We start from the raw sequence: 25,897 nt of genomic DNA on the forward strand, positions 1-25,897 counted from the left end.
ACGTGCAGGCAAAGAGCTGATCCAAAATAATGGGACTTTCCAGCAACACTGCTGCCAGGGCTCAGTTTTCTTTATCGGGAGAAAAGATGTACCCTGGGGCCGTGAGAAAGGACAAGATGCCACAACACTGCTGCAATGACCTTCGGTATTGAAAGATCTTGCTTTCTACGTGGAGCCTGGTAGAGGTCATGGCAGCCTTGTTCAGGGATTAAAGAGAGGCTCAGAAAGCATTACAACACAATTTGGGATATTCAGATTTCTTCAGGTACCACTATCTAAGCACCAGTGTTACACACAGAGCAGGATGAAGGAGGTATCAGCTAATTCCCGCCTAAGGTCAGAGGCTCTTCAAGATGCAACAAGCCACAGGGGGAAGTCAGACCTCCCCACTGTGTATAAAACATCTGACAACAACAACAATAATGAAGGCAAAGTTATTCCAAAACTCTGGGCTGCATCGGTGTCTCTGTGCTAGCCCAGAAAACAATTATCTGGAGAAAGCAGGTCACACCTACACTTCAAAGTCATCTAGTAGTTACAGCTGACTGGCCTCCAGATACTGCTGGGAACAGGCTCAAAGGACTGCAACACCCATCACAGGGCAACACCTATGGGAAAGCTTCTGAGGAGCTCATCCTAATTCATCCCTTCAGGAAATGAGATTCACGGACACTCGCCTCCTGCTCGGGAGGTCCCTCAGAGCTGCCCGTCCCCACAGCACAGGGATGCTGTGAGTTGCTGGTGCCCCATGGAAAAAGTTCAGGGTGACCAACAGGACTTCATTAACTTGGGACGAAATAGTAAATTACGGTCAAAATGAGTAGGGTTTGAATTTAGGTTAGCAGCCCAAGTTTAACCCAAAGGCTTTAATTTAAGCAATTAACCTAAATTACAGCCTTGACTTTACTGATAATTAAAGTGAGATTAGGTAGCACAGGTGAACCAACCCAAGTTAGTAAGACACACTCTAATTTTATGGATATATGTATTTTCGCAAACAAAACACGCAGAGGCAATTCTGAAATTTTCAGCCTTGTCCGAGAAAGGGCATCCATCACCCAATAAAGGTTTCCAAGGGGGATGCTGGAGAGGAGCAGCAGTGATGAAAAGCTGTTGGAGGTACTCCCTGTTCCCTGGCTAAGTACATAGAAAATGGTTCCAATTTCTCATGAAAGAGGCTGGAGTTGCCTTTATTGCCCCGATAGAGTCAGAACTCAGTTTCCTAATCTCAAAGGACAGTTATTACCTTCATGCCAGCATGGTGCTAGAACCAAACTCAGCCAAGACTTTACAACATGGTGCAGAGATCTCCTGCCTCTTGTTCTGGGACTTGCACCTGCTCCTGCCTGCCCCCTTTGCCTAGCCTGGTAGGAAGAAATGAGGAGGAGAAGGGGAAAAAAATGCTTTGGAACCCACTCAACCTTGCAGACGGCCTCTGCCATGTCAGGGGGGCTCTCACCGGTGGGACCTGCCCAAACATGGCTCCCTTTAACTGGGGGGAAACTACAGAGCAGCTTGAGCGAGCACAAGCTTTATCCTCTGGTGAAGGAGAAAAAGTCTGTATCAGAGCAAGCTATCTGCATCAGAGCAGAGAATTCATTACATGCCTAGAGCTGCAGGGTGCATGGGAGACACTCCCCCAGGAGCTACCTGGAAACCCTGTGTTTCATCAACAGAGCAGGGTGGGGGCCCCCCTGCCATCACCCCATACCCCAAACCTGTAGCTACAGCTCCTTGTGCTCAGAGTTCTGCCTTTTGTAATTACCTCTCAAATTCCTTCCAGATGAGTGACAACCACATCACCTCCACCCTAGTGCAAATGTGAAATGGAAAGAAATTAATTTCTTTTTACTTGGTTGGAGGAGCTGTATTATTACTATTATTAACAATGGACTCCAACGCAGTTAGCATATTCTTTAGCCAAAAAAAGACAAGTTTCATATGTAAAAGGAGCCTGAGGGGAAAAAGGAAAGTACTGACGCATCACGCTGTTAGTAACCAGGGTGGGTTTCAGCCTGGCGAGCTCCGCTCACACTGAGTCAGCCATCTGGTCTACCCACAGTGTGTTGCTGAAGGTGGGAAGCCATCTCCAGGGTCCTCTCAGCCCCCCTGCCTGAGGATGGGAGAGTCTGCAGTTTGGTGGTGCTCTCCACTGACTACACAAGAATACAGAAAGGTTTTCAGATAGTCAAGTGCGACCGATAGCACCTGAGAGAGCAATTCCCAAAGACACCATGGGCATTTAAGAAGGCTGGCAACTTTCCTCTGCCTTTGAGTATCTTCCTATCCAGGACTTGTATCTATACGAAACAAACACGCTATGCAGGGGGGGATCAATCTCATGCATTCAGGTCATGACATCTGTCAACTGGTAGGCAAAACCATAAGGCTGATAAATAATCCACTGCCTTTTGGGTGCAGACCTGCTGGTTACAATCCATCTACTTCCAGTTCCCGTGGATGCAAACGTGCAGACAGTCAGACCTGGCGAGACAGCCCCACTGGGCAAAAACTGCAGGATTAAGCCCTTCCTTACCATAAAAGCACAGTCTTGTAATAGATACCAAAATAAACTAACAAATACTATTTATTTCCCCCCTACATTTAAAAATCCAATTGCAAATGCAATCCATCTGAAAGAAAGCAGCTGGGGGAACAACGGGGACGCAAAGTGTTTCTGGAAGTCTCCTTTACCCAGCTACCTTGCAAGACAGGGGCAGAGTGAAGCACAACACCCTCCACCATGGTGATTCCTCAGGGTTACGTTATCCCTGTCCTGCAGCCAGCAGCCGCTCAGACTCACAGACATCACGAGAGGAAGCTGTTCAGGGGGGATGCACTGGCAGGTTCACTCTCTTGTATAAATAAATTACGTATGAATCACCTTTTCCTGAACAACCCGAAACACAGCGAGGGCCAGAAACACTTGCTGTCCTTCAGAATGAAATATTTTCCACATTTTTCTATTCAACTTGTTACTCAAACTGCCTGCCATAAAAAGCACAAAGGGCTGCGTTGGTACCTGTGGCTGAGAAAGGAAAGATCCAGGATGTCTTACTGTGTCCAGATTGATGTGGATCTGGGCTGAGGGAATCCTGCAGAGAACTTTCCTAGTGGATTCAAGCAGACTGGACCACACTTTCAGGTGTGCAGTGCTGAAAGAGCTTGATTCAATCTTCGGGAAGTCTCATCGTGTTTGTAAAGCATGAGGTGGGAACAGCCCCAGAGCACCCCATTTCCATCGAGCCAGTGGATTCAAAGCAGTTCCCATTCCCACAATCTTTCCTCCTTTTTTTTTTTTTTAAATAATAGATTTTTTTGTTTGTTTGTTTGTTTCCATCCTGCTAAAATACCAAAGTCCAAATCTTTAAAGCCGAGGTCCCAGCACAACTATTTGTGATAGAGCTCAATAGCAACTGTCAAAATCCACAGCTGAACAAAAGACCTTGTCAAAACACTCAATTTTCATTCACACATTTTTTTTTCAGCAACAGAAGAGTAAGTCCGCAGAAGCAGATTTTCAGAAAAGATCAGCTCAGGGAGCTGAGCTTTCATAGAGATGGAAGCAAAACTGTTTCTGCAGATACATTGGGGTGGCATAGAGGGGACCGTGCAGGACACATCACAAAAACCCCGAGCAGAGTGATTTACTGCCGAGCTTGCTGTGAAACGCTGCTCTGTGCGACGCAGACCCCTTTTGTCAAACACAGGGGACGGTGACTTTTCAGAGCCCTGCTTGTGAACAGAAAAGGGGCAAAAGCAATCCCAAGGGATGAAGTTTTCAAATGGGAGGTGTTGAGTGACAGGCATTTTGAACGGTGTTTTCCTCCTTGTGCCCAACGTGACTCATAGCAACTTTCAAACGCTTTGATATGGCGAAGAGTCTGGCTGTCTACAAAGACGGCAGAAGGCGACAGTTATTCCCAAACAATACCACTGTTGCTCAGAACCTGGCTATATTATTTCAGAAGGGCGTGTGTGCGGAGTGAGTTCACTCTCCAGAATGCTGTTGGACATGCCAAGCCTAATTAATCAGAAAGATGATCCACCTCATCAAACCCATCCCAGTCTCATACATGCATAAAAGGCTCTCCTGAGCCCGTGGAGAGCACAGGTTCACCTTTCTCCTTTCCCTCCTACTCCTTGCTCCAGGCCAGCACCTTTTCTCCTTTATTCTTGCTGTAGCATCCATCCCAATCCAAAAGCCAGCAATGTCTCGCCAGTCCACCGTGAGGATTCAGAGGGGAAGAAGTGGCTTCAGCGCTGCTTCGGCCATCGTCCCAAACACCTGCCGCACCAGCTTCAGCTCATGCTCTGTCACCCGGGTTGGAAGTGCCAACGCCGGCAGTGGGTTTGCTAGGGTTGGCGGTGGCTTTGGAAGCAAAAGCCTCTACAATGTTGGTGGATGCAAGAGGATCTCTGTGGCTGGAAGGGGTGGTAGCTTCTATGGATCTGCAGGTTTTGGTGGTGGCGCTGGTAGCGTGTATGGTGGTGGCTTTGGCGTGCCAGCTAACCTTGGCTATGGATATGGTGCATTTGGTGGTGGCATGGGTGGCCCTGGATTCCCAGCTGGGGGCATCCACGAAGTCTCCGTCAACCAGAGCCTTCTGAAACCTCTCAACCTGGAGATTGACCCCAGCATCCAAAGGATCCGAAAGGAGGAGAAGGAACAAATCAAAACCCTCAACAACAAATTTGCCTCCTTCATTGACAAGGTGAGACACGAGCTTCCCTAAATATCTTGTCCTCATTTTTTTGATGGGGACCCTTTCCTTAGCTGCTTTATGAGCACATAAGCTGATCAAGAAGGAATAGAAGTGAGGAGCGAAACTGGGAGATGCCCAGTCTCTGGAAACTCCAGGGAACGGTACCTGCTGCATTGTGGTTGCTATGAATTAATCACCCAGTATTCAAGGTCCTCCTCATTTGCTGCTTGACATCTCATAGGCAGCAGATAAAGAAAGCTCTAGAAGACAATCCCACCCTTCTGGAGATGTTGGGCTCTCCCCACTGAGCATTTGTAGCAGCCTGGCTAACAGTTTTTTAGATGGTTAAAGTGGGATATGAGCAACCCGTCTGAAAAGACCAACAAAGGAATCACATGAATTGGCACTAGGGACACATAAGCTTCTCATTGCTCGATTTTCTTCAAGGGCGTTTAAAGCTATTATTGCAACAGTACCGGCGTGTTTGGACTGTTAGTTCAAAATAGCAAAATCTGATCTGACACTGAAGTCTCTCCACTTCATTTCCTTGTTAACTATATTAGATGCACAAAAGCATCTGCTTGGTTTCTGCTCTGGTTGAGCAGCTCCCCTTTGGTTTCAAGGAAAATGCTACATTATTTTGGAGCTTTTGTGGGGTGGGGGAGCTATGCTGAAGGAAGGAGAAATGGCACTTCACTGTTGTTTGCTTAATAAGAGTGCAAACTCTGGTTTGCTCTTTATCTGATTTTGCATGCGCTCCTCATGCAAAATGCCTGCACCTTGTCGTGATTTAGCAAAGCACCCAAGGGGAAGCATGGTGTGAGAAAATGAGTAGTTGTTCTAGAGCTGCTTCGCAATACCGAGCAGGGTCCCTGCAGTCAAATGGCAAATTTCTGCTTCTACCAGATGAGAATTCTGCTATGAAAAGCAGCTGGAAAGGGTCCTTTCACCACCTCAGCTAGTGCCGAGATCCCATGTTTGCAACGGAAGCTCTCCATAACCTCTGCTCTTTCAAAACATCTTCAGGATGTTTCTGCTTGCAGGTCCGATTCCTTGAGCAGCAAAATAAAGTGCTGGAAACCAAGTGGAGCCTGCTTCAGGAGCAGGGCATGAAAACAGTTAGGAACAACTTGGAGCCGCTTTTTGAGACTTACATCAACAACCTGAGGATGCAACTGAACAGTTTGCTGAACGACAAGGGAAGGCTGGAGGGAGAGCTCGTCAACACGCAGTACCTGGTGGAGGATTTCAAGAAGAAGTAAGTCTGTTGAGCCAGTGCTCTACTTACCTAGGTAGGTGCAGCCTTTCTTCATTCAACATCCTTAAGCCAGCTGGGGGATCCAGGAGAATCCAGGACACAGGAATTCCTGACAGCAAAGGCTGTGACATTTTCTCAAGATAAACGGTAATGGAGTAACAGATCCAAATACACAAACATTTAGGGAATAATTTAGCATACGATCAAAGACTTATTACCTAAATTACCTACCGAGGGAAAAAAAAATAAAAAAATTACACAGTAGGTCTGAGAGTTTCAGGACAGCATGCTTAATTTGCTTAAGTCAGGCAGAAGGAGTATGACTAATGGCCAGAAATAGGAAAAAAAGAACAGATACTTTAAAATTTTTTTGATGTACTTGTTTTAACTAGTTTAGCCTAGGAACATGCTCATGGTCTCTTATTCAGGTGTTCTGTGGAAGAAAAGAACATTGTATGCAAAATGTTCTTAAGGAAGTTCATTCCAGCAAACTAAAATCACCTCCGTCTGTTACTTGCCTAAACAAATGCTCCTTCTGCCTCCCTTCATTAGGTATGAAGATGAAATCAACAGGCGTACCGTTGCAGAGAATGAATTCGTGACACTCAAGAAGGTAAGAGCATCTGATGACTATTGGTAGAATCCTAATCACCTGTTCATTCACAAATCCATCCATTCACATTCCAAAAAGGTTGGAGGTTTTTTTGCAGTTTCTTCCCTGGACTGCTACTGCAGAGATATATTGCTCCTGACTTGCTAATAGGAGTTTAACGCACATTACCTAAACCTCTTGTCCTCCAGGATGTAGATGCTGCCTACATGAACAAGGTGGAACTACAAGCCAAGGTAGATGCGCTGACTGAAGAAATTAATTTCCTGAGAGCCCTCTACGAAGCAGTGAGTGCAACCACCCCCCAAGACTTTTCAGCCCTCACTTAAGAGCTTCCCTCCCTCCTTGCCTCTGAAAACCTGTAATTTCTTCCCGCAGGAGATGCTAACTCCTTTACTTCTTTAGAGTTGTACCAACCGTCTTAACTGTTCAGATAACAATCTGCAGCCTCTCCCAGGTCTGCATGCTCACCTGAGAGGATGAAAAGGCATCTCTCAAGTGAGTTAGCTCACCTAACCCCCTGTGCGCTTTGCAGGAGCTGTCTCAGATGCAGACCCAGATCTCCGACACCTCTGTTGTCCTGACCATGGACAACAACCGAAACCTGGACCTGGACAGCATCATCTCAGAGGTCAAAGCGCAGTACGAGGACATTGCCAACAGAAGCCGGGCAGAAGCAGAGTCCTGGTACCAAACCAAGGTGAAGAACCCGGGGGTTTCCATGCTGTTATCTTCATGTCTTGTCTCGAACAGATAAAGACTGACTCTTCCAAGGAAACCTGCTGCAAAATTGTATCTCGCACAGCAGCACTCCAGCTGCTAGCCTGGGCTCGAGGAGGGACCCGTGCTTTCAGGCACTTGGGTGACTCCCAAAGTGACGGATTTTACCTTGACCAGTTGTTCCTCTCTGTGACAGTACGAAGAGCTGCAGGCTACAGCAGGCAGGCACGGGGACGACCTCCGGAACACTAAGCAGGAGATCTCCGAGCTCAACCGCCACGTCCAGCGGCTGCGGTCTGAAATTGACAGCGTGAAGAAACAGGTAAAGGGCAGCAAACCCCACTTTTAACCAATTTACCCCCCGATTTCCAAGGGAGAGGAAGGAAAACGTCAGAGGCAATTTAGACAAGTTTTTCTCAGTTTGATCCTTTTTCTCTCAAAAAGAGAATTCTCGCTAAAAAGAAGCTGATGGTGCTGGAAGGCGACCTTGTGGTTTCAGGGCAGATAAAGAACAAGTTTAGGTCTTGTACGGGGAATTTGACCAGGGGTTTCTCTCCTGCAGTGTGCAAACCTGAAAGCGGCCATCGCAGATGCTGAGGAGCGCGGGGAGATGGCCCTGAAGGATGCCAAGGCCAAACTGGCCGAGCTGGAGGATGCTCTGCAACAGGCCAAGGCTGACCTGGCCCGGCAGCTGCGCGAGTACCAGGAGCTGATGAACGTCAAGCTGGCCCTGGACATCGAGATCGCGACCTACAGGAAGCTGCTGGAGGGCGAGGAGTGCAGGTGGGTGGGAAATGCAACACGAGTCCTGATGGTGCAAGGGCAAAGCGATGCGAGTGCTGGAGATGCTCAGCATTTCTGAAATGACAAACAGCATGTTAGGGGTTGAGGAGTGGGGCAGATTATCCTAGTTAATGGAAATAAGATTATTCAGCATCCCTGAATTACGCTAAGCTTTTTCTCCCCGAAGGTCTCTAGGAAACATACCCTATTTTTCCCCACCCACTACCAACACACTTATCTTACCTCGTTGTGTTCTGTCCCTTAACAGGCTGGCTGGAGACGGCATCCCAGTGAATATCTGTAAGTCTCTAAAACATACACCACTGCCCCATTTAAGCATTGCTGTGTCTCTGCACCGAGCCGCCAATACCCAGAGAAACTGAGAGCTTTTTCCTTCTCCTCCTTGCAGCTGTGACCAGAACAACTGTGGGAACGGGATATGGAGGAGGAAGCAACCTCAGCATGGGAGGGGGAATCTGCAGCATGGGGAACAGCTTCAGCTGTGGAAGCGGTCCCGGGGTTAGCAGCACCACCCTCGGAGGCGGCAGCAGCTCCAGCGTGAAGTTTGTCTCAACCTCCTCCACCAGAAGAAGTTACAGAAGCTAAAAGTTTCCTTTCAGATGCCTTCCCTCACCAGAAAACACCTTTGCGCTGGTTCTTTACTAAAGCATAGTCGGGGTCAGGAGGGTGAGGGCCACCTGCACCCCGTGTCTTGTTGCACAGGAGCCCCACTTTAGGAACCCTCTCTCCGCCGTGTTGTCTAGCATGCGTCGTGCAGGGCTCTGCTGTTGAATGTGGGTCCAACTGTTTTAAATTTGCAACTCGCTTGTTACAGCTCAGCAATTTTTGGCCGGATTTTGTATATAAAATATGTCCCATGACTGTTTGTCTCTCTTCACTTTCTGGTGTTTGTCTAATAAAAATGCATATGTAATTTATTCTATTTTGTGGTCCTTTTAATTAAAGGCAGGGAACAGCAAATGCAAATGCAGATAACAAGCACTTTTCCTGGGGCCCTGCCCAGTTGAAGGCTCAGACTTTTGCTCCTTGTCCACATTTCCTGAATCGCTCCATCAGCAGCCAAAACACACAGGCACAGCGGAGCACCCAGGGGAGGTTTGCCCTTGAATTTCGATGCTCTGCCCATCGTGCAGGTAAAACACCTGGAAGCTAAACACAGGGCACGCCAAGGCAAGAGTCAGGCTCAGGGGAAAAGGTCTGCGATATATTTACTGTGCAGCTTCCAGCCAACACAACATCCAGCAGCCTGGCTCCCAGGGGGTACACAGAGGGCACTGCCAAGCGTGTGATGTACCTGCATAAACTTCTAACAATAGGGAACTAATTTCTAGGGGAGTCAGAGCAACCACCCAACTTGTTCAAGTATATCAGTCCATCTCAAAACCCCTTTTACTGTGAGCCGTCTCACCTGAGCGTAGGTGCCAGCAGCGCAAACATCTGCCCGAGCAGGTTGAAAACACTCTCTTCCTCTCCAGAGCACTGGCCACCCCGATTCAGGCGCTCAGCTTGGATCTCAATGCTGATGTTCCCTCTCCTTTGGGTATAAGCACATGGGGGATCTGGTCCATACACATTCGACATGCTACGTTGAATTAGATGTCACTCATCTGACAGCTATAAAAAAAAAATATCCAAGAATGGGATAACTTGTTGGAAAGTGAAAGTTTTCAAGAGTCAATGTTTATTCGCATTCCTAGAATACATTGGAGACAAGATCTTGTTTTGAAAGAGTGGAGAAAACCCTGAGAGGTGTAGCAATCTCAGATGTGGCTCTGATTAATCAGGAGAAATTAATTGACAAGTAAAAGCAGAGCATCACCTGGCTGAAAGCTACAGAGTGACAGATCTCATTGCTGGAAGATCAGCTGAACAAATAGATGTGATCAGGAAAAAAAAAAGTCCCAACCCTCATCCCACGTAGTTCAGCAAGTTCGAGTAATGGATAGAGAAGTGCTCTTAGGAAAGTACTCGAAGAGGTGGGCAAGTAGGAGGGAACTGGCCTGAATGAGAGGCTGTATTTGGGTTTTCCTTCGAGACCAGCAGTTTCCCATAATTTTCTAGGATGCCCTGAACTCTGCGTGTCCCTCTCTGTATCCCTCAGGACATCTTCCCCAAAACTTGCAGGCTTGGTTATGGGTCTGCTGCAGCTCTTTCCTCCTGCTCCGCCACCTCTCCCTGCTGAGTACCCACAGCACCTTCCTGGGAAGGAGCGACACCCTCACTCTGAGCAGCAGCCTGGACAACGTTAAATGATGGTCTTCCTCACTGCTGCCCAAACACACCCGCTAACCCAAGAGGACAGAATGTGTGTAGCCAACGGGCACGTCAGAGGGATGCCACTCATTGCATCAACGCCCGCGTCATAGCACAGAGATTACAGAGCTCTTCACCTCGCACGGAAAAGGCTGGGGCCAGAACGTTTGCTCTCCCAGGGCACCTCTTTTCAAGCAAGACACAAAAAAACACCTGGGCAAAGGTTTGCATGTCTGGATGCTTGGCCAACGTACAGCTGCTCTTGCTCCAGAGCAGGGCTCTGGTCACTGTGTACGTAAACTTCTGCGTCTGGACAAGTTACATAGATACAGCGATGACCTGGGGCTTACATTTCAGTGGGAGGGGACAGCCCTCGTTAATTTGAGCACATCCCTGATTAAAAACTTTGTCATACAAAATGAATGGTGCTTACACTCAGGGGCTTGAATTTGCAGTGCATGGAGGGACTTGATTGCTAATTGCTACCCATAACATTTTTACAGAGTTCTTTAGGACAGTCAGTAGCTTAGTCACAGAAGCTCCTTTCTCTTAAAAAAATGCTGCTTGCTGTAACGCACAATAGCTGAAACACTCCCAGAACAGTTATTTTAGTTTTGTTCCAGAGCGTGTAACGGAAACATTAGAAGAATAGAGAGGAAAGGAGGAAGGAAAAAAGCCCCATACCCCAGCATGGCTGAAAGGCAAAAAGAGATGACAGGCACCTGCCAGTCACCCTCCTGGGACCTTCTGATCAAACTCACTTGCCTGCCCAGTATCCATGTGTGAAATAGCAAGCACAGGCTTGAAAGATGCACCTCTGAAGACCTGCGCCGTACCCTGCTGCCTGTGTGCATTTTTTCAAGGGCTGGGGAAAGCCGTGACCCCCCAGCAATGTTCTGCGGGGGGCTGCCCCCTCCTCCGATGAGCAGGTTGGGCACGGGCCCCCACGAGAGAAAACCCAAAGGGCTGCAGGGTCCGAGAGAAACGTCCATCCCTGGGCATCCAGGCAGGACACTGGGAACGACTTCCAAACCTCTTGCTTGCTCTGGGGTGAGTGCCCGGGCATACAGTGCTGCCATGCAGCGTGCCCGGGGCGAGTCATGACACAATGTGTCTTTCACCAGAAAAATGCACTATTGGGCTTTTCTGGGCTGCTGTGGGAAGGAAGAGTAAAGGGAGTTGTCTGTGAGCAGTGTCGTAAGCCTGGATCCCAAGTGGTGAATTTCCTTGTGAGTAGGAGTTATCTGAGGGGGAAGACAAGAGGTGTGGGGAGGGCAGCCTGGGAACAGGCTTCGCACTGTGCAGAGACGAGGTCACCCGATGAGTCAGGAAACAGACCAAAAATCTGTGAAGGTGAAGCCCTGAGAAATCGCCAACTCAGGTTTTGTATCGTCACAGACAACAGTAACTGCCTCCCAGGTCATATTCTGGCATTTCATCATTTGTTGTCAGTCTGAATCAGGGTGAAACGTAGACACTTTCTGCAGGAAGAAAAGGTCTGGGAACACCATTCATGAAACCACCTTCTACATCCTTCCCCTTCCCCAGCAGGTTTCTGGTAGCCGATGGTCCAAGATGTCCCCTAATACCCCATCACCACCCCAGCTTCCCCTCCATCCCCTTTCCCCCATCTGTATCAGTTCTGGTTTAAATCACTCTTGTTTAGGCACGAGAATAAGAGTCCAGAAGTTTTGACAAGTCGGGGCCTGAGGTGCTGATGTCCCACCCAGGTTTACTGCAAACCACAGACCCGCAATAACAGATTTCTCAGACCTTGGACCACCACACCATGAAATAACGTGCCTTTACGCAACAGAAGGGTTGATTCATCCATGAGACGGGGATGAGCGAGCACTTGCCCAACTTAAGGAACCATCTACTGCAGAGGGGAAAGGAGGGAGTGGGAAAGGGGTGGCTGCAAACAAGAGTTGAGCAGGCAGTATTTAGTGTTTTCTCAGATATTTCGACAGCCAGATCATGACTGTCACCAAAAAATGCAACTCCTGCACTTTGTGAGTGCTTCATAGATGCTGGTGCTCACGGTGAACTCACTGCCTGCATTGCTTGGTGTGCCAAGCCCAGTTAATCAGTGGGATGAGCACCTCGCCAGACCCATCCCCACCTAGTAAGGGTATAAAAGGGCCAGTCCCAGCCTGGGGGAGCACAGCTTCACCTTCCTGCCTCATCTGCCTCCTTGCTGCTTTACTCCTACTGCTCTGCCCCTGCTCACACCAGCTGCTATGTCTCGCCAGTGCGCTGCAAGGAACCAGAGCAAAACTGGCTTCAGCGCTGCTTCTGCCTTCATCCCAAATGCCAGCAGTACTAGCTTCTGCTTACGTTCTGCTTCCCAAGGTGGGAGCTGCAGCACTGCTGCTGGGTACGGAAGATTTGCTGGAGGTTTTGGAAGCAGGAGCCTCTACGGTCTCGGTGGATGCAAGAGGATCTCTGTAGCTGGAAGAGGTGGTAGCTTCTACGGACCTGCAGGCTTTGGTGCCGGCACTGGGATCTCCTGTGGCTTTGGTGGTGCAGTGGGTGGTGTCTTTGGGTTTGGTGGTGGCATGGGTGGCCCTGGATTCCCTACTGTCCCAGCTAGAGGCATCCATGAAGTCTCAGTCAACCAAAGCCTCCTGAAACCTCTCCACTTGGAGATTGACCCCAACATGCAGAGTATCCGTAAGGATGAGAAGGATCAGATTCAAAGCCTCAACAATAAATTTGCCTCCTTCATTGACAAGGTGAGACAGCGGACTTCTCGGTTGTGTTGATTCTTCAGTGGGGGAAGCACAAACAAGGTCATGTTATACCTTTAGCAGCAATTTGGCTGCTCCTGTACTGCCACTTCTAACATCAGCAGCCTGGGAATAAAACCTGAGGGGTTCCAGCTTTGAGACCATTCATTCCTCGCATTAACGCTGAGATGAGACCAGCCAACAGGGGGAAAACCGTGACATAGGGTGTGAGGAAGCAGAGTTTGCAAAGAGAGCAGGGATGTTAACACCAGATGTGCAATTCTTGCTTGCTTGTATAAATTGTCAGCTGCTCCCCAAGGGCTGAGAGCTGCTGCCTTTCAGCAAGTGAATCCTTGCAGGACTGTACCTTGCCCCTCTAAGGAAAAACATCCTAAACCTCCTGTTTCTGAAACATCTCCTTTCTCTACCCAGGTCCGATTCCTTGAACAGCAAAACAAGGTCCTGGAGACCAAGTGGGCCCTTCTGCAAGAACAGGGCAACAAAACAGTCGGAAACAACATTGAACCCCTGTTTGAGACTTACATCAACAACCTCAGGAGGCAGCTGAACAGCTTGCTGACAGACAAGGAGAACCTGGGAGGGGAGCTGGACAAGGTGCAAAGCCTTGCAGAGGACTTCAAGAACAAGTAAGTCCATTTCTGATCTGCCGGGGGAGCGAAGTGGGCTGCGACAGACGCCGGCTCTTTGTTGCATCTCTGCAAGCAAACAAGGAAAGGCGGCATTTTGGCTGGTAACATCTTCTGAGTAAGACCCAAGTTTAATGTGAGACACGCTCTGTTTAATGAGACATACCGTCTCACTTCCCCACGGCTGGAAGTCACAGGCAGAAAGTCATAGGGCTAGGAGACCGAGGTACAGAACACTACATATAAAAAAATAAGAGGCTGGTCCTGGAAATAGGAATTAACTTGTGTACAGGCTTAGACCAATCCTCCATTTCCATCCCACAGATACGAAGAGGAGATCAACAAGCACACAGCTGCTGAGAACGAGTTTGTGATCCTGAAGAAGGTGGGTGCACGTGTGCTGTGCCTCCCAGCCCTGCGCGAGCATAGCAAGAAACACCTTCTCCAGCTCTTGCTCTGCTTCTCGGAAAACCACTTTGTTTCTGTGATGTGTTTCCTCTTCTAGGAGGTGGACGCTGCCTACATGAACAAGACAGAGCTGCAAGCCAGGCTGGACTCCCTTATGGAGGAGATAGATTTCCTCAGAGCCCTCTATGAAGCTGTAAGCACCAGCTTCTAAATCCTTCTCCCAGTTTCCAATGTCCTCACCTTCCTTTCCCACTTCAGAGGCTCAGGACTGATTGTTCCTGCTCTGTTGCGCTAAATAATTCAATGCTTTTTCCATTTCACCCACTGTCTTATCTCCGTCTGAAACAGTCTTGGAAAAATCACCTTGTACACCCCCAGGAACACCTTGGGGGGGTTCCTCCCCCCGAGCAATGCTTGTGTCTCACCTGCGACTCACTGAAGCACCCGCTGCTTTTGCAGGAGCTGTCTCAGATGCAGACCCAGATCTCCGACACCTCTGTCATCCTGACCATGGACAACAACCGCAGCCTGGACATGGACAGCATCATCGCTGAGGTCAAAGCGCAGTACGAGGACATCGCCAACCGGAGCCGGGCTGAGGCCGAGTCCTGGTACCAGTCCAGGGTAAGTACCTGGGAAGGCTTCTGCAATGGGGAAACCCCACTCTGTCCCCCAAATCCCCATGGGAAGGTGGGTTCCACTGTGGTTTTCACAACACAAGATGTCAACAGATTTAACAATCCCATGAAGTTTGGAAGTGCTAATTTGGGATTGAAAACGTGCACATACTTCTGAGTGCAAACACCCACATCCCACCTCCTGCCTGACTCTAAAGCCAGTATATTTTACCTTGGGTGGTTGCTCCTCTCTGTGACAGTACGAAGAGCTGCAGGCTACAGCAGGCAGGCACGGGGACGACCTCCGGAACACTAAGCAGGAGATCTCCGAGCTCAACCGCCACGTCCAGCGGCTGCGGTCTGAAATTGACAGCGTGAAGAAACAGGTAAAGGGCAGCGTAAGCACCTGAGACTTCACTCCTGCTGCAGTCTGACCTCTTGGTTGTCCAGCCAGCTGCAGGGAATAAAAATAAATGCATCTCAGTGAGCTGTGCTGCATCAGGAGTGAATATGATAGTGTTTATCTCAGGGCAGTAACATCACTAAGAGTAACTTAATGTAATAGTAGTAAACCCAAGGAGATGTTAGGAGGTGTGGGCTGAGATTAAACCCAGGTTGTGACCTGGCTCAGAACATGGATCAAAATTCAATGATGGGGAAGATCACACCTATAGACGTTAACCCAAAGCCTTCTGCATCCAGACCAGGCATCACGACCTCAGCGTACAAAGAACCAGCCTACGCTCTAGACAAGGAATGCAACGACTATTTTTCCCCCACAGTGCGCCAGTTTGCAGACGGCCATTGCGGATGCCGAGCAGCGCGGGGAGCTGGCCCTCAAGGATGCCAGGGCCAAACTGGCCGAGCTGGAGACAGCCCTGCAACAGGCCAAGGCTGACCTGGCCCGGCAGCTGCGCGAGTACCAGGAGCTGATGAACGTCAAGCTGGCCCTGGACATCGAGATCGCGACCTACAGGAAGCTGCTGGAGGGCGAGGAGAGCAGGTGGGAACAACTTTATATCCCAGTTTCCAGAGGCGCAATGGAGTTGCGGACCCTTGTCAGGTTTAGAATTACCACATCCAGAAGACCTGAAACCTTTCCAAAGGCAAGCACTTGCCCGTGAAGATGAGCTATTTGGGAAGATGGTAGCCCTCCATGCAAACTTCCCAGCTTCCACCAAAAATATTCCAATGAGATTTTCCTGCCTTTTCAACCAGCTTCAACCAGTTCATGGGTTTCCCTTGAATTCTTACTGGCTCATTTTTCTCCCTAACAGGCTCTCTGGAGAAGGTGCTGGTGCAGTCAATATCTGTAAGTAACTTTTAAAGATGTTTATCTCCCCACCACTTGGAGCCCACTGCTTGTGGATGCCTCTAAAGAGGGTGTTTTCCTCTTGCAGCTGTGACCAGAACTGCTGTAGGAACGGGATATGGAGGTGGAAACTGTCTCAGCTTTGGAGGCAGCAGCAGTGTCGGAGGTGGGGTCTGTGCTGGAGGAATGAGCTTCAGCTCTGGAAGCGGGCAAGGCACAGCTGGGTCAGGCATGGTTGGTGGAAGCACTTCCAGCACGAAGTACGTCTCCACCACCTCTTCAACCAAGAGATGCTACTGAAGTCAGACATCAGCCCTGTTAGCTAGAGTGTGCTGAGCTCCCTCTCACATCGTGTGCAATCCTTACCCTGTTACCTGCAAAAGATTTGGAAGTCAAAGCTGTTTGCCCTTATTTATATAAAACGTGCCATACTCCTGTTTGTTCTTTGACTCTCTGAATTCCTCGTTTCCCAGTGTTTCACTAATAAAGTCATATGGAATTAGTTCTGTCACATTCTCCTTTAAATTCCAGTTACTTATAGGACCTTGGGGAAAAGTGGTTGACAGAGCAGAGCAGAGCTGAAGGTAAACAAAAGTCATACACATCAGAGCTGAGACCTTTCCTTTGCACTCTGCAACACCTCTTATACCCAACAGGAATATAGCAATTGGGTGTTCCATTCCCATTTGTGTGAGCAAATTTTTTTTAGCATCAGTATCTTCCACAAGATGGGAAAATATCTACTTTTCCTAGTAGGCACTATGGAAAATGTCCTTCTATCTTAATTTCTACATTACAGCATCTCAAACGTTTTCATGCCACCTTGATTGCACCCAACCCCTGTAATCTTTCAAGGTTTTATGTGATGAGTCATGTAGGGATATAAATCTAGTTTTCCCAAGAAAGCAAGTCCTTCAGCTCATGCTGTTCTGTACATGTCTCCTACCCTGAGACAGCTGGCAACTGGGGAGCAAAGTCAGTTTTTTCTTTAGCAAACTGCGTCAAACTGGCAGCTTCAACATCTCCAGATTCCCTCTTGTGGCAACTTCAGTCCCATCAGCCCTAAACTAAACGGGTCTTGACACCATTAACCAAGTTAACAGCAAGCCTAAAGGGAACTTCTGGATGTAAACTTTCCTCCCCCCACCCCACCACCGGTAATCCCCACTCTGAAAAATACAGGTTAGAAAATTTGGTTTACTTTTATGAGCCCGAAGGTTGCCAGCCCGTTGCATTAGTGAGCCTGGGGATTAACGGGTTGGGAAAGGTGGCCACGTGCCAACATACCAAACCCATTAGCTCAGTCAACCTGAGCGCGGTCCTCTGCGGACAAGCCCAGCTCTCCAAAAGAATAAAAGGCAGATGGGACTCCAGATGCAAACTCCCAAAGATTTCTGCTCACCTGCCATCTCACCTTGCCATCCTAGGCTCTCGCCAGCGCCAAATGTTTGCCCAGAATTTCATCAGCATTGGGTCAGGAGGAGTCACTAAGAGTCTCAGTACTGCTGCTGCCACCATGCCTGTTAACCGAAGCAGCTTCAGCTCCATGTCCGTGTCCCGCAGCAGCAGTGGGGGCATGGGACGGATCACCAGTGGTTTTGGCAGCAGGAGCCTTCACAACCTAGGGGCAAACAAGAGGATTTCCATGGGTGGAGGGTATCGTTCTGCTAGACCAGGATACAGCTATGGGTCAGGTCACGGCGCGCTGGCATACAGAGTTGGTGGAGCTGGGTTTGGGTTTGGACGAGGATGTGGTCCTGGAGGTATTCAAGAGGTCACAGTCAACCAACACCTCTTGGTACCTCTTAACTTGGAGATCGACCCCAACATGCAGAGAGTGCGGCAGGAGGAGAAGGACCAGATCAAAACCCTCAACAACAAATTTGCCTCCTTCATCGACAAGGTAAGACACGTTCCACTTCATCAAGCCTGCCATGTTTGTCATTGTCTGTGGAGTAGGATCAGGATTGTTCTCAACATTGTAATTTACTTCTAAATCCTTAATGCACAGAGTTAAGGATTTTGTTGAGCTTGTTACTGCCGTATCCAGACCGTCTGTACAGCTCGCTTTATCAGACATCTGACACTGTGCAAATTATTTTTCCACGTTTCTTTGCAGTTGAAAATTGCTCCTGATTTCCAAATCTTCCTACCAATGATCTTTAGATGACATGCCCATCTCAAGCCCATTTTAAATTAAATGAAAGAAAGAAAAAAACCCCAACAACCAACCAACAAAACTCCCATTAAATTCTCCATCTCAAGAAAAGGGAGGCAGGCTTTGAGCTGACGATCCCAAATGACTTAAATTGTTCTGATGGGTTTCAGGTGCGGTTCCTGGAGCAACAAAATAAAGTACTGGAGACCAAATGGAGCCTCCTGAAAGACCAAAAAACCGTGAAAAATAGCCTTGAACCTATGTTTGACGCATACATCAGCAACATGAGGAGACAGCTCGAGGCGCTAGGAGGGGATCGGCTGCGGCTCAGCTCAGAGCTGAAGGCGATGCAGGATACTGTTGAAGACTTCAAGATCAGGTAAGCAACACACACAAAGAAACCTGTCCGGTCTTTCTTCACTCTGTCTCCTTGCTGGATGAGTTAAAAAACCCAAGGCAACCCCAAAACTGTGGGACCTCAGGAAGGACAGCAGCAACGTGGTTCCCCTCGCTTTAGCTGCTATGTAAATTGTCCACAGCAGCACTCTACCCATGGCCAGCTATACACAATTTTTTTTGCAGGGACAGGTGAACTTTTTAAAAGGCTCAGATGGTCAGTCATCTACAGGAGTTTGGGCTTCTCAAAAGCTTCATCTGTCCAGTGCTTAAGCTTTCCAGATGGTTTCAGCTCCTGTGTAGTCATTTTAATACAGACCAGGATGAAACCTGAATCTTAACAAGACTATTGAGCACTCTGAACACGCTCATTTCTTACTGATGGGTGTTCCTTTCCAGCAGAGAAAAATTGAAAGAAGAAAGATTAATTTTAAGTTTGTATTTAAGTGTTCCCCCCCGCCCTTTTAAAATTAATATAATACCCCTTAATATCGATGTATTGGATAGTTTTAGCACTTCTGAAAGTCAGGTGTTACCTTCCACCCCACAGAAAGTCACCGAAATCCTGGGTGAGGGTTTCAGCTCAGCTTATTAACCCTTCGGGCTGTCGGGAGGAGGCGTTTCCTCTCCCATCCACTCTTTGCACTTTGGAAAAACATCTACCAAGCGTTAGTGTCTGCTACCATGCCCACGAGGGATACACGGCTTAATGGATGTGAATAAGTAAGGAGCTTAAATTGTCAATCTGGAACCAGAAAAACAGGAGATGAGAGCGAGGTGCAGGCTGCGATTGCAAACAGGGCACGCGCACTCTGCCAAAAATCCCTCCGTCTCTTGTTCCCAGGAGAGCGTGTCTGACACTTTCTGCCACCCTCACCAACAGTGCCTCTAGCCCAGAAGTAGCATCAGAGCAGAAATGACAGCCTTGGGGAAGAGAAATCACCACCCACGGTCTACTGTGAGATGTTTTTTTATAGTTCTCTGTGCCTTCAGAAATGTTTAACACAGAAAAAAAACCAAAAACCAAAAAACAAAAACCAAACCAACAAAAAAAACCAAACCCCAAACCCAAAAACCTGTCCTTTGCCATTTTGGCCATATAAGACCTCAGGATATGCTACAAATCAGCCATCCAGGTTTCCCCAATTCATTTTAGGTTGGGACAAATGATATTCTGGAGGTAAATCTCTTTCTCCATCAGCTCCAGAAGAAACCCCAAAGAACGGAGCCTGGCCAAAGCAGCCAGGCTCCAGGTAGCTGGATGAGATGAGATGAGCCCCAGGTGTAAGCATAATGTTGCTATTAATCAGGTCAGAGAGTGTCCTGCTTCTGTCCTTGTCACACAATCCATGACAAAAAGATTTTTAAATTTTGAAAAGCAACTTCTAACATTAGCCCAACCTGGAGCAGCAAAGCGACGCCAGGGATCGCTCAGCTGAGAAAAGACCCTTGGGTGCACCCAAGACAAGAAATGCTTTGAGAACCAAAGGTCACATCACAGAAGAGGTTCAGACTTTAATACTCTGCCTGCATCTGACAAAGCAGCAAATATCCCTTCTGCTTCCAGATCAGGGGATCTCTGGGCAAAACCTGTTACAGCACACGCATCGCTGGGCAGGGAGCATCACCTCGCAGCGTGGCCAAAACGCCTGCACTCACCAGGAGGATGTCACTGCTGCTGCCCCCACTTCCTAGGAATTTGTTCTTCTTACCTTCATTTATTTTAAACTTTGTGGATCCCAAAGTATTCTTCCCAATGCTTTGCTCTTCTGAGTCAAACACTAATCTGTACAGCAATTAGAAATTAGACATATGCCAAATTAGTTTTCCTCTTCTGCATGGCTAAGAACTTAGAGACTCACAAATCCACATACAAGCTAGGACTTTGCTTTTAAGGGTTGGATACTCCTGAAGTGAAGACATCTTCCCCCATGAAAGGGTCATGAAAGGCTAATGTTTTATTCGCTGCACGGACTCCTTCCTTTGAACTCCTGTCTTTCATCTCCCCTGTTTAATCATTTCGTTGGAGCTGGGCACCAGCCCATGGCTATTGCTGGTTTTTATCCTTTCCCAAGAGCGGGACCGCGTGCTGCTGCTGGTCCAGACCTTGGCATTCCTTGGCCAGGCCACCCCCTTCCCTCCTCCCCGGCCATCCCCAGCCCTCCCGAAGCCACCACGGGGGCTGGCGTCAGAGATGCCGGCTCTGCTGACTAACGCAGGCGCGGCGGCGATGAGCTCAGCCACGGCTCCACCCAGCCCTCCCGGCTTGAGAAAACAGAGAGAGCACCAGGCTCCCGTTCACAGCGAAAAACTCTGGGAGGATGAAACGTGCTTTTAATGAAGGCCTGCAGCTTTTCTAGATGGCCTCCTCCCACCACCTAGCCCAAGGGTGCTCTTTCCATCATAATCTGTGATATATCTATCTCTATCTAATGATGCTACAAATAACATGCACTGACAAAGCAAGGACGTAGCGTGGTTAGGTGGCTATTTTTGTTGTTCCCTCCAAAGATCGGTGGTAAATGATCAGGAACAGGCTCTGCAGCCTCGCCACAACGTCCTACAATGAATGCACGGAGAAGGGGTTTCCATACACCCATGGTGGACGGGGTGGGTTGAGTATGGAAGCTGTAAAGAGATGCTCCTCTTCCCAACAGGTATGAAGAGGAGATCAACAAGCGCACAACTGCAGAGAATGACTTTGTTTTGCTCAAGAAGGTGAGGCACCAACAACAAAGAAGAGACACACTTTTTAAAGGCAAAATGCATTTGAATGCAAATAACCCTTTTTATCCGGCAGTGCCAAGCTGGCAAAGCACTTAGCAAACGCGTAGTCATCCCTCCTTGAAGCAGAAACACCCAATTGTGCCAGTGTGTCAGGCCTTAGCCATAGCTTGTTCTTGTTTCAGGCCCCTCATCCAAAATTCAGGTGAGTCCTGGTCCCCCCAGGTACCAGATCAGATCTGGGTCACCCATACCCTGTGGTGACTCCACTAGATGCTCTGCCACTCCTGCAGCCTTTCTGTATCCCACCCCACCCTCCACAGCCCCCCCGGTCCCACCTGCAGGAGACACAGTAAGAAACTTTCACTATTTCAAGCGTTGTCCAAAATACCTGTCTGTGCACTGGCAAAAAAAAAGGGGAATTCAGTGGCTTCTGACATTTCAAAAATTGCTCAGATCGATGGACTCCTCCAAAAAAAGGTGGAAGGAGGAACTTTTGGCTCTGTTTAAAGGCATAGAGGTCAAGAAAGGCTGCAGATCTGGTTTGTCTCCAATGGTTCATATTAAATTTTGTACAAGGATGCAGATAGGCAAGGTTTGGTTCACTACCTCTGTTGTCACGGTTCCAGGATGCAGATGCTGCCTACGTGAACAAGGTGGACCTAGGGACCAAGGTGGATGCGCTGGCAGATGAGGTGAACTTCCTGCGAGCCCTCTACGAAGCAGTAAGAATCTCATAACTTCTCCAGTTCTGCTGTTTCCCCATTTCCCTGGTACCAACAGGATGAAGCCAGCTTGAGCACACTGTTCGGAGATGCAGATCCTCCCCATTCTTCCCCCTCCACCACATCACCTCTGAGACCAGCACAACAGGGAAACATTTGGGACTGGGAATGAATTTGTTTGACTTACAGGAGCTGTCTCAGATGCAGTCCCAGATCTCCGACACCTCCGTGGTGCTGTCCATGGACAACAACCGAAACCTGGACCTCAACAGCATCATCGCCGAGGTCAAAGCACAGTACGAGGACATCGCCAACCGGAGCCGGGCAGAGGCAGAGTCCTGGTACCAGAGCAAGGTGAGGATCTGGAACTTAACCAGGTGAGCTAGAAAAAAATTTGTTTAGCATTTTCCAAAGGTTATTTTATACTGGAGAGTGTAAGCAGAGAGAGCAGGGGAGTAGGGTGTAAAGTTGATTTGCACAGGATTTCATTTAGTTTCTTGACCATTAGACAATGAGACAGGAGTGGGGTGAAGGAAATATGCTAAAAGTCATAAGGAAGAGCTTGGATTGAGTACAGAAAGAGGCAGAAGAACTGACCAAAACAGGATCAGAGCAGGGTCCCATCTGTACCAATGAGTTCAGGCTCCTGCCCAGATCTAACTGTGCCCTTGCATCTCACCTCCCTGCCTGTCCCAGTACGAGGAGCTGCAGCTCATGGCTGGCCGGCATGGGGACGACCTCCACAACACCAAGATGGAGATCTCAGAGATGAACCGCGTGATCCAGCGGCTCCACTCAGAAATCGATAGTGTAAAGAAACAGGTACAGCTCACGGGACCCCTCCGGACATGGGGGCTCCTTCACTACCTTGCTGTACCCTTGCAAGGATGCCTGGAAATCAGGGGCCAAGCTCGCTGCGCAGCCACCAGACCTATTTCCATTTCTTGCAGTGCACCAGTTTGCAGATGGCCATCGCCGATGCCGAGCAGCGTGGGGAGCTGGCCCTCAAAGATGCAAAGCACAAACTGGCCGAGCTGGAGGATGCTCTGCAGAAAGCCAAGGCTGACCTGGCCCGGCAGCTGCGCGAGTACCAGGAGCTGATGAACGTCAAGCTGGCCCTGGACATCGAGATCGCGACCTACAGGAAGCTGCTGGAGGGCGAGGAGAGCAGGTGGGGGCAAAATCCCTGCAAACCAAATAATGTCCAAACCCAGAGACGCTTCCACATCTGCCTTGCAACAAGGGAGGGGGGGGGTCGCACAACCTTCTGGTGAAACCCACCCCCATCCCGCGCAGTTACAGGTGTTATTTCAGGTCCTGTCAGACACTCCACCAGACCTTAACACCCCAGACCACTCCGTCATCCAGCATCCCCAGTGCCAAACTGATGCTTGAAATTATCCTACATAACCAGCCCTCCTCTCTTCTCTCTTTCTTCCAGGCTGGCTGGAGAAGGCGTTGGTGCAGTGAATATTTGTAAGTATGCCGGCTCGTAAGCGATAGATTGAGTTTCATCAAATTATTCCTTAAGTGTACCTGGAACTGTGGATCAGACCGTGAAAACGAGCTGTGTGGCTGGTAGCTACCAGCACAAAAACGGGGTGTGCTGAGGGGGTTTGCAGCACTCTGTGGGACTGGGGGAGGCCAAAACTCCGATACAGCTTTTCTCCAACCAGCTCTGAACTTGAAAGATTTTGTACATTGAGATTGTCCCTCCGAGACTCGGAGGTCTAAGGCCAGCTCTGCTACAGGACAGGGAGGAAAGCCAGAGAATGAGATGTATGAAATACAGGCAATGACAGACCATCCAAGAAAAAACACCGATGTGTGAAACCAAAGGTTGAAATTCCTTTGTGTTATTCCAAGCAAACTAACCCTCTGCCCATGGTTTCCCATCACAGCTGTGGTCTCATCCAGGAGCGGCTGCGGAGGTGGGAGCACGCTGGGGCTGGGGTCAGGCTTCGGCAACAGGCTCAGCGTGGGGGGCAGCGGTGCCGGCTCCAGCAGTGGGAGCTGCCTGGCCGGGGGATTCAGCTCTGCTGAGGGAAGCAGCTCAAGCATGAGGTTTGTATCAAAAAGCACCACCAAGAGCAGCTATCGGAGCTAAGCCGCAGCAGCACCCGGAGCAGAAGAGGCTGAGCACCACCTCCTGCTGCCAGCACAAAGCCTGTGACACCACCCAAAGAGCCACACTTGTCACTTTCCCATTAAGGGAAAACATTCCCAGCGCTACTTACTGGCTTGGGGGAGATGCCTCTCCAAGCCCAATTAATTCCTCTGCACGAAGCCTCACCCAGCTGACCAGAAGCCCAGGCTGCTTGTCCATGAGCAATCAGCCCTGCCGCTAATGGTGCCATTGTTAAGAGCTCAGCTTGCAGCTCCCCAGGGCTCCCGTTGGCTCCAGTGCCCTGGTGCAAATCCCGAGTAGATGCAGGACTTCAATTTGCACCAGCGCACACAAGAGCAGAACGTGTCCCTTCACCTGCTTATGACAGAAACCAGGAGGTGTGTTGAGGCCATGGGCTCCTGTCCTCCCCCCTAACCAACCCTGCCCCTGCTGCTGGGCTTGCTCTCCCCAAAGGCTTGAAGAATCAAAAAAGCAGCATCTTTCAGTACAGAGGCAGCTGCTCTGCTTCCCCATTCCTCTAGCATCGCTGTTGTTCCACTCCAGGGCTCTCTAGCTCTACCCACTCCCAAAAACACAGCCTCGGTTTCCATAGGTGAAAGAGGTTGGCTCTCTATAACGCCCAACTCCTCAACCACCCAGAACATATATAACTTCAGCAAAAAGACCACAAAACCTACAGGTTGCTGGAGCCTGTCTCAGCAGCAAACCCCCCTCCTTTCCACCAGCTGGAGTGAGCTGGAAGTAGAGGCAGGGATTAAAAATATAGGAAAAACAAAAAGGAGGAACAGCAGGCTCCGGTAACATAAATTTTACATAACCTGGAAAAACATCTCTGGTTTAACGCCTTTGTTCTTAGATTATTAATTTTTTTTCCTTCCCTTATATGGAAGGCAGAGGGAGGCAAAGAGGAGGGTTGGAGAATTATGTGCCAAGATGTAACTAGTTCATTTCCACATCTTCTGCTCCCGTTGAACTGTATGACTTTTACGAAATTTCTTCAATAAACTGCCACCAAACTTACCATGAGCAATGTGGGTCTTCTGTGCCATTATGAAATTCACCTAAAAGTGTAATTGTAGAATAACGTTTAGAAGGTTTGTGCTGTCACTTGGAGCCTTCCCATCCCCAGCTCAGTCCTGGAGAGGAGGGGAAACATTGGAGCGAGGGGTCACAGGGCAACAACACCCGAGCACTTTGGGAGGTTTCCAAGTTGCACAGGCAACAGAGCAAGGCCAGAAGGTGGGGCTGGTTTCACCTGGCCACAAACGCCTACATCTGAGCCAGTCAAAGGGCAGAAACAGGCAATTTTGGGTCAAACAATTTGTTCCCCAGCAGCACCTCCCTCCTTCCCTCCCTTTGCGGGACTGAAAGCGCTCCCGGCAGTTGGCTGAAGATGTCTGCGTTGCAGGAGCACTCCACATTTTTTTTTAAAGTCAGGAAAGATAGATCCCATGCGTGAGAGCTAAACTCGGGCTCGTTCCAGGCCTGCAGCTTGTGCAGGGAAAACGGGGGATTTCTCTGTCCCCTCCCTGGAACGGCCAACAGAGCCATCAGGCCAAGCGCTGGACGAGGATGCGATCCCAGCACAGCGAGATGCTCCTGAGCTGAGGTTTCTGTTGGGTCAGCAGATCGGAGCCGGGCTGGCTCAGACAAGCTGGCGGTGCTGAGTGCCGCTCAGGTCTGTAATTAAAAACCCAAGAGA

At 49.1% G+C, this 25,897-nt stretch overlaps 3 protein-coding genes across 3 annotated transcripts; all 3 read left to right on the plus strand.

Annotated features, from left to right (window-relative positions):
• Positions 1 to 4,130: 4,130 nt before the first annotated feature.
• LOC101912089 (keratin, type II cytoskeletal 6A-like) lies at positions 4,131 to 8,994 on the plus strand. The gene is made up of 9 exons (XM_005233099.3): positions 4,131 to 4,715; positions 5,750 to 5,964; positions 6,517 to 6,577; positions 6,766 to 6,861; positions 7,110 to 7,274; positions 7,491 to 7,616; positions 7,857 to 8,077; positions 8,346 to 8,377; positions 8,487 to 8,994. The coding sequence occupies exons 1-9, from the start codon at positions 4,212 to 4,214 to the stop codon at positions 8,681 to 8,683; spliced, it is 1,617 nt and encodes a 538-aa protein (XP_005233156.1). The 5' UTR covers positions 4,131 to 4,211; the 3' UTR covers positions 8,684 to 8,994.
• A 3,597-nt stretch (positions 8,995 to 12,591) lies between these two features.
• LOC101911911 (keratin, type II cytoskeletal 5-like) lies at positions 12,592 to 16,364 on the plus strand. Its single transcript, XM_005233098.1, has 9 exons — positions 12,592 to 13,086; positions 13,513 to 13,727; positions 14,052 to 14,112; positions 14,233 to 14,328; positions 14,595 to 14,759; positions 15,013 to 15,138; positions 15,535 to 15,755; positions 16,030 to 16,064; positions 16,153 to 16,364. The coding sequence occupies exons 1-9, from the start codon at positions 12,592 to 12,594 to the stop codon at positions 16,362 to 16,364; spliced, it is 1,626 nt and encodes a 541-aa protein (XP_005233155.1).
• A 1,144-nt stretch (positions 16,365 to 17,508) lies between these two features.
• LOC101911741 (keratin, type II cytoskeletal cochleal-like) lies at positions 17,509 to 24,174 on the plus strand. Its single transcript, XM_005233097.2, has 9 exons — positions 17,509 to 17,967; positions 18,393 to 18,601; positions 21,276 to 21,336; positions 21,972 to 22,067; positions 22,257 to 22,421; positions 22,764 to 22,889; positions 23,018 to 23,238; positions 23,509 to 23,543; positions 23,969 to 24,174. Exons 1-9 carry the CDS (start codon positions 17,509 to 17,511, stop codon positions 24,172 to 24,174), a joined length of 1,578 nt encoding a protein of 525 aa, XP_005233154.2.
• The last annotated feature ends 1,723 nt before the right edge of the window (positions 24,175 to 25,897 follow it).

This window comes from Falco peregrinus, chromosome 19, assembly GCF_023634155.1.
Source record: "Falco peregrinus isolate bFalPer1 chromosome 19, bFalPer1.pri, whole genome shotgun sequence".
Lineage (NCBI taxonomy): Eukaryota > Metazoa > Chordata > Aves > Falconiformes > Falconidae > Falco > Falco peregrinus.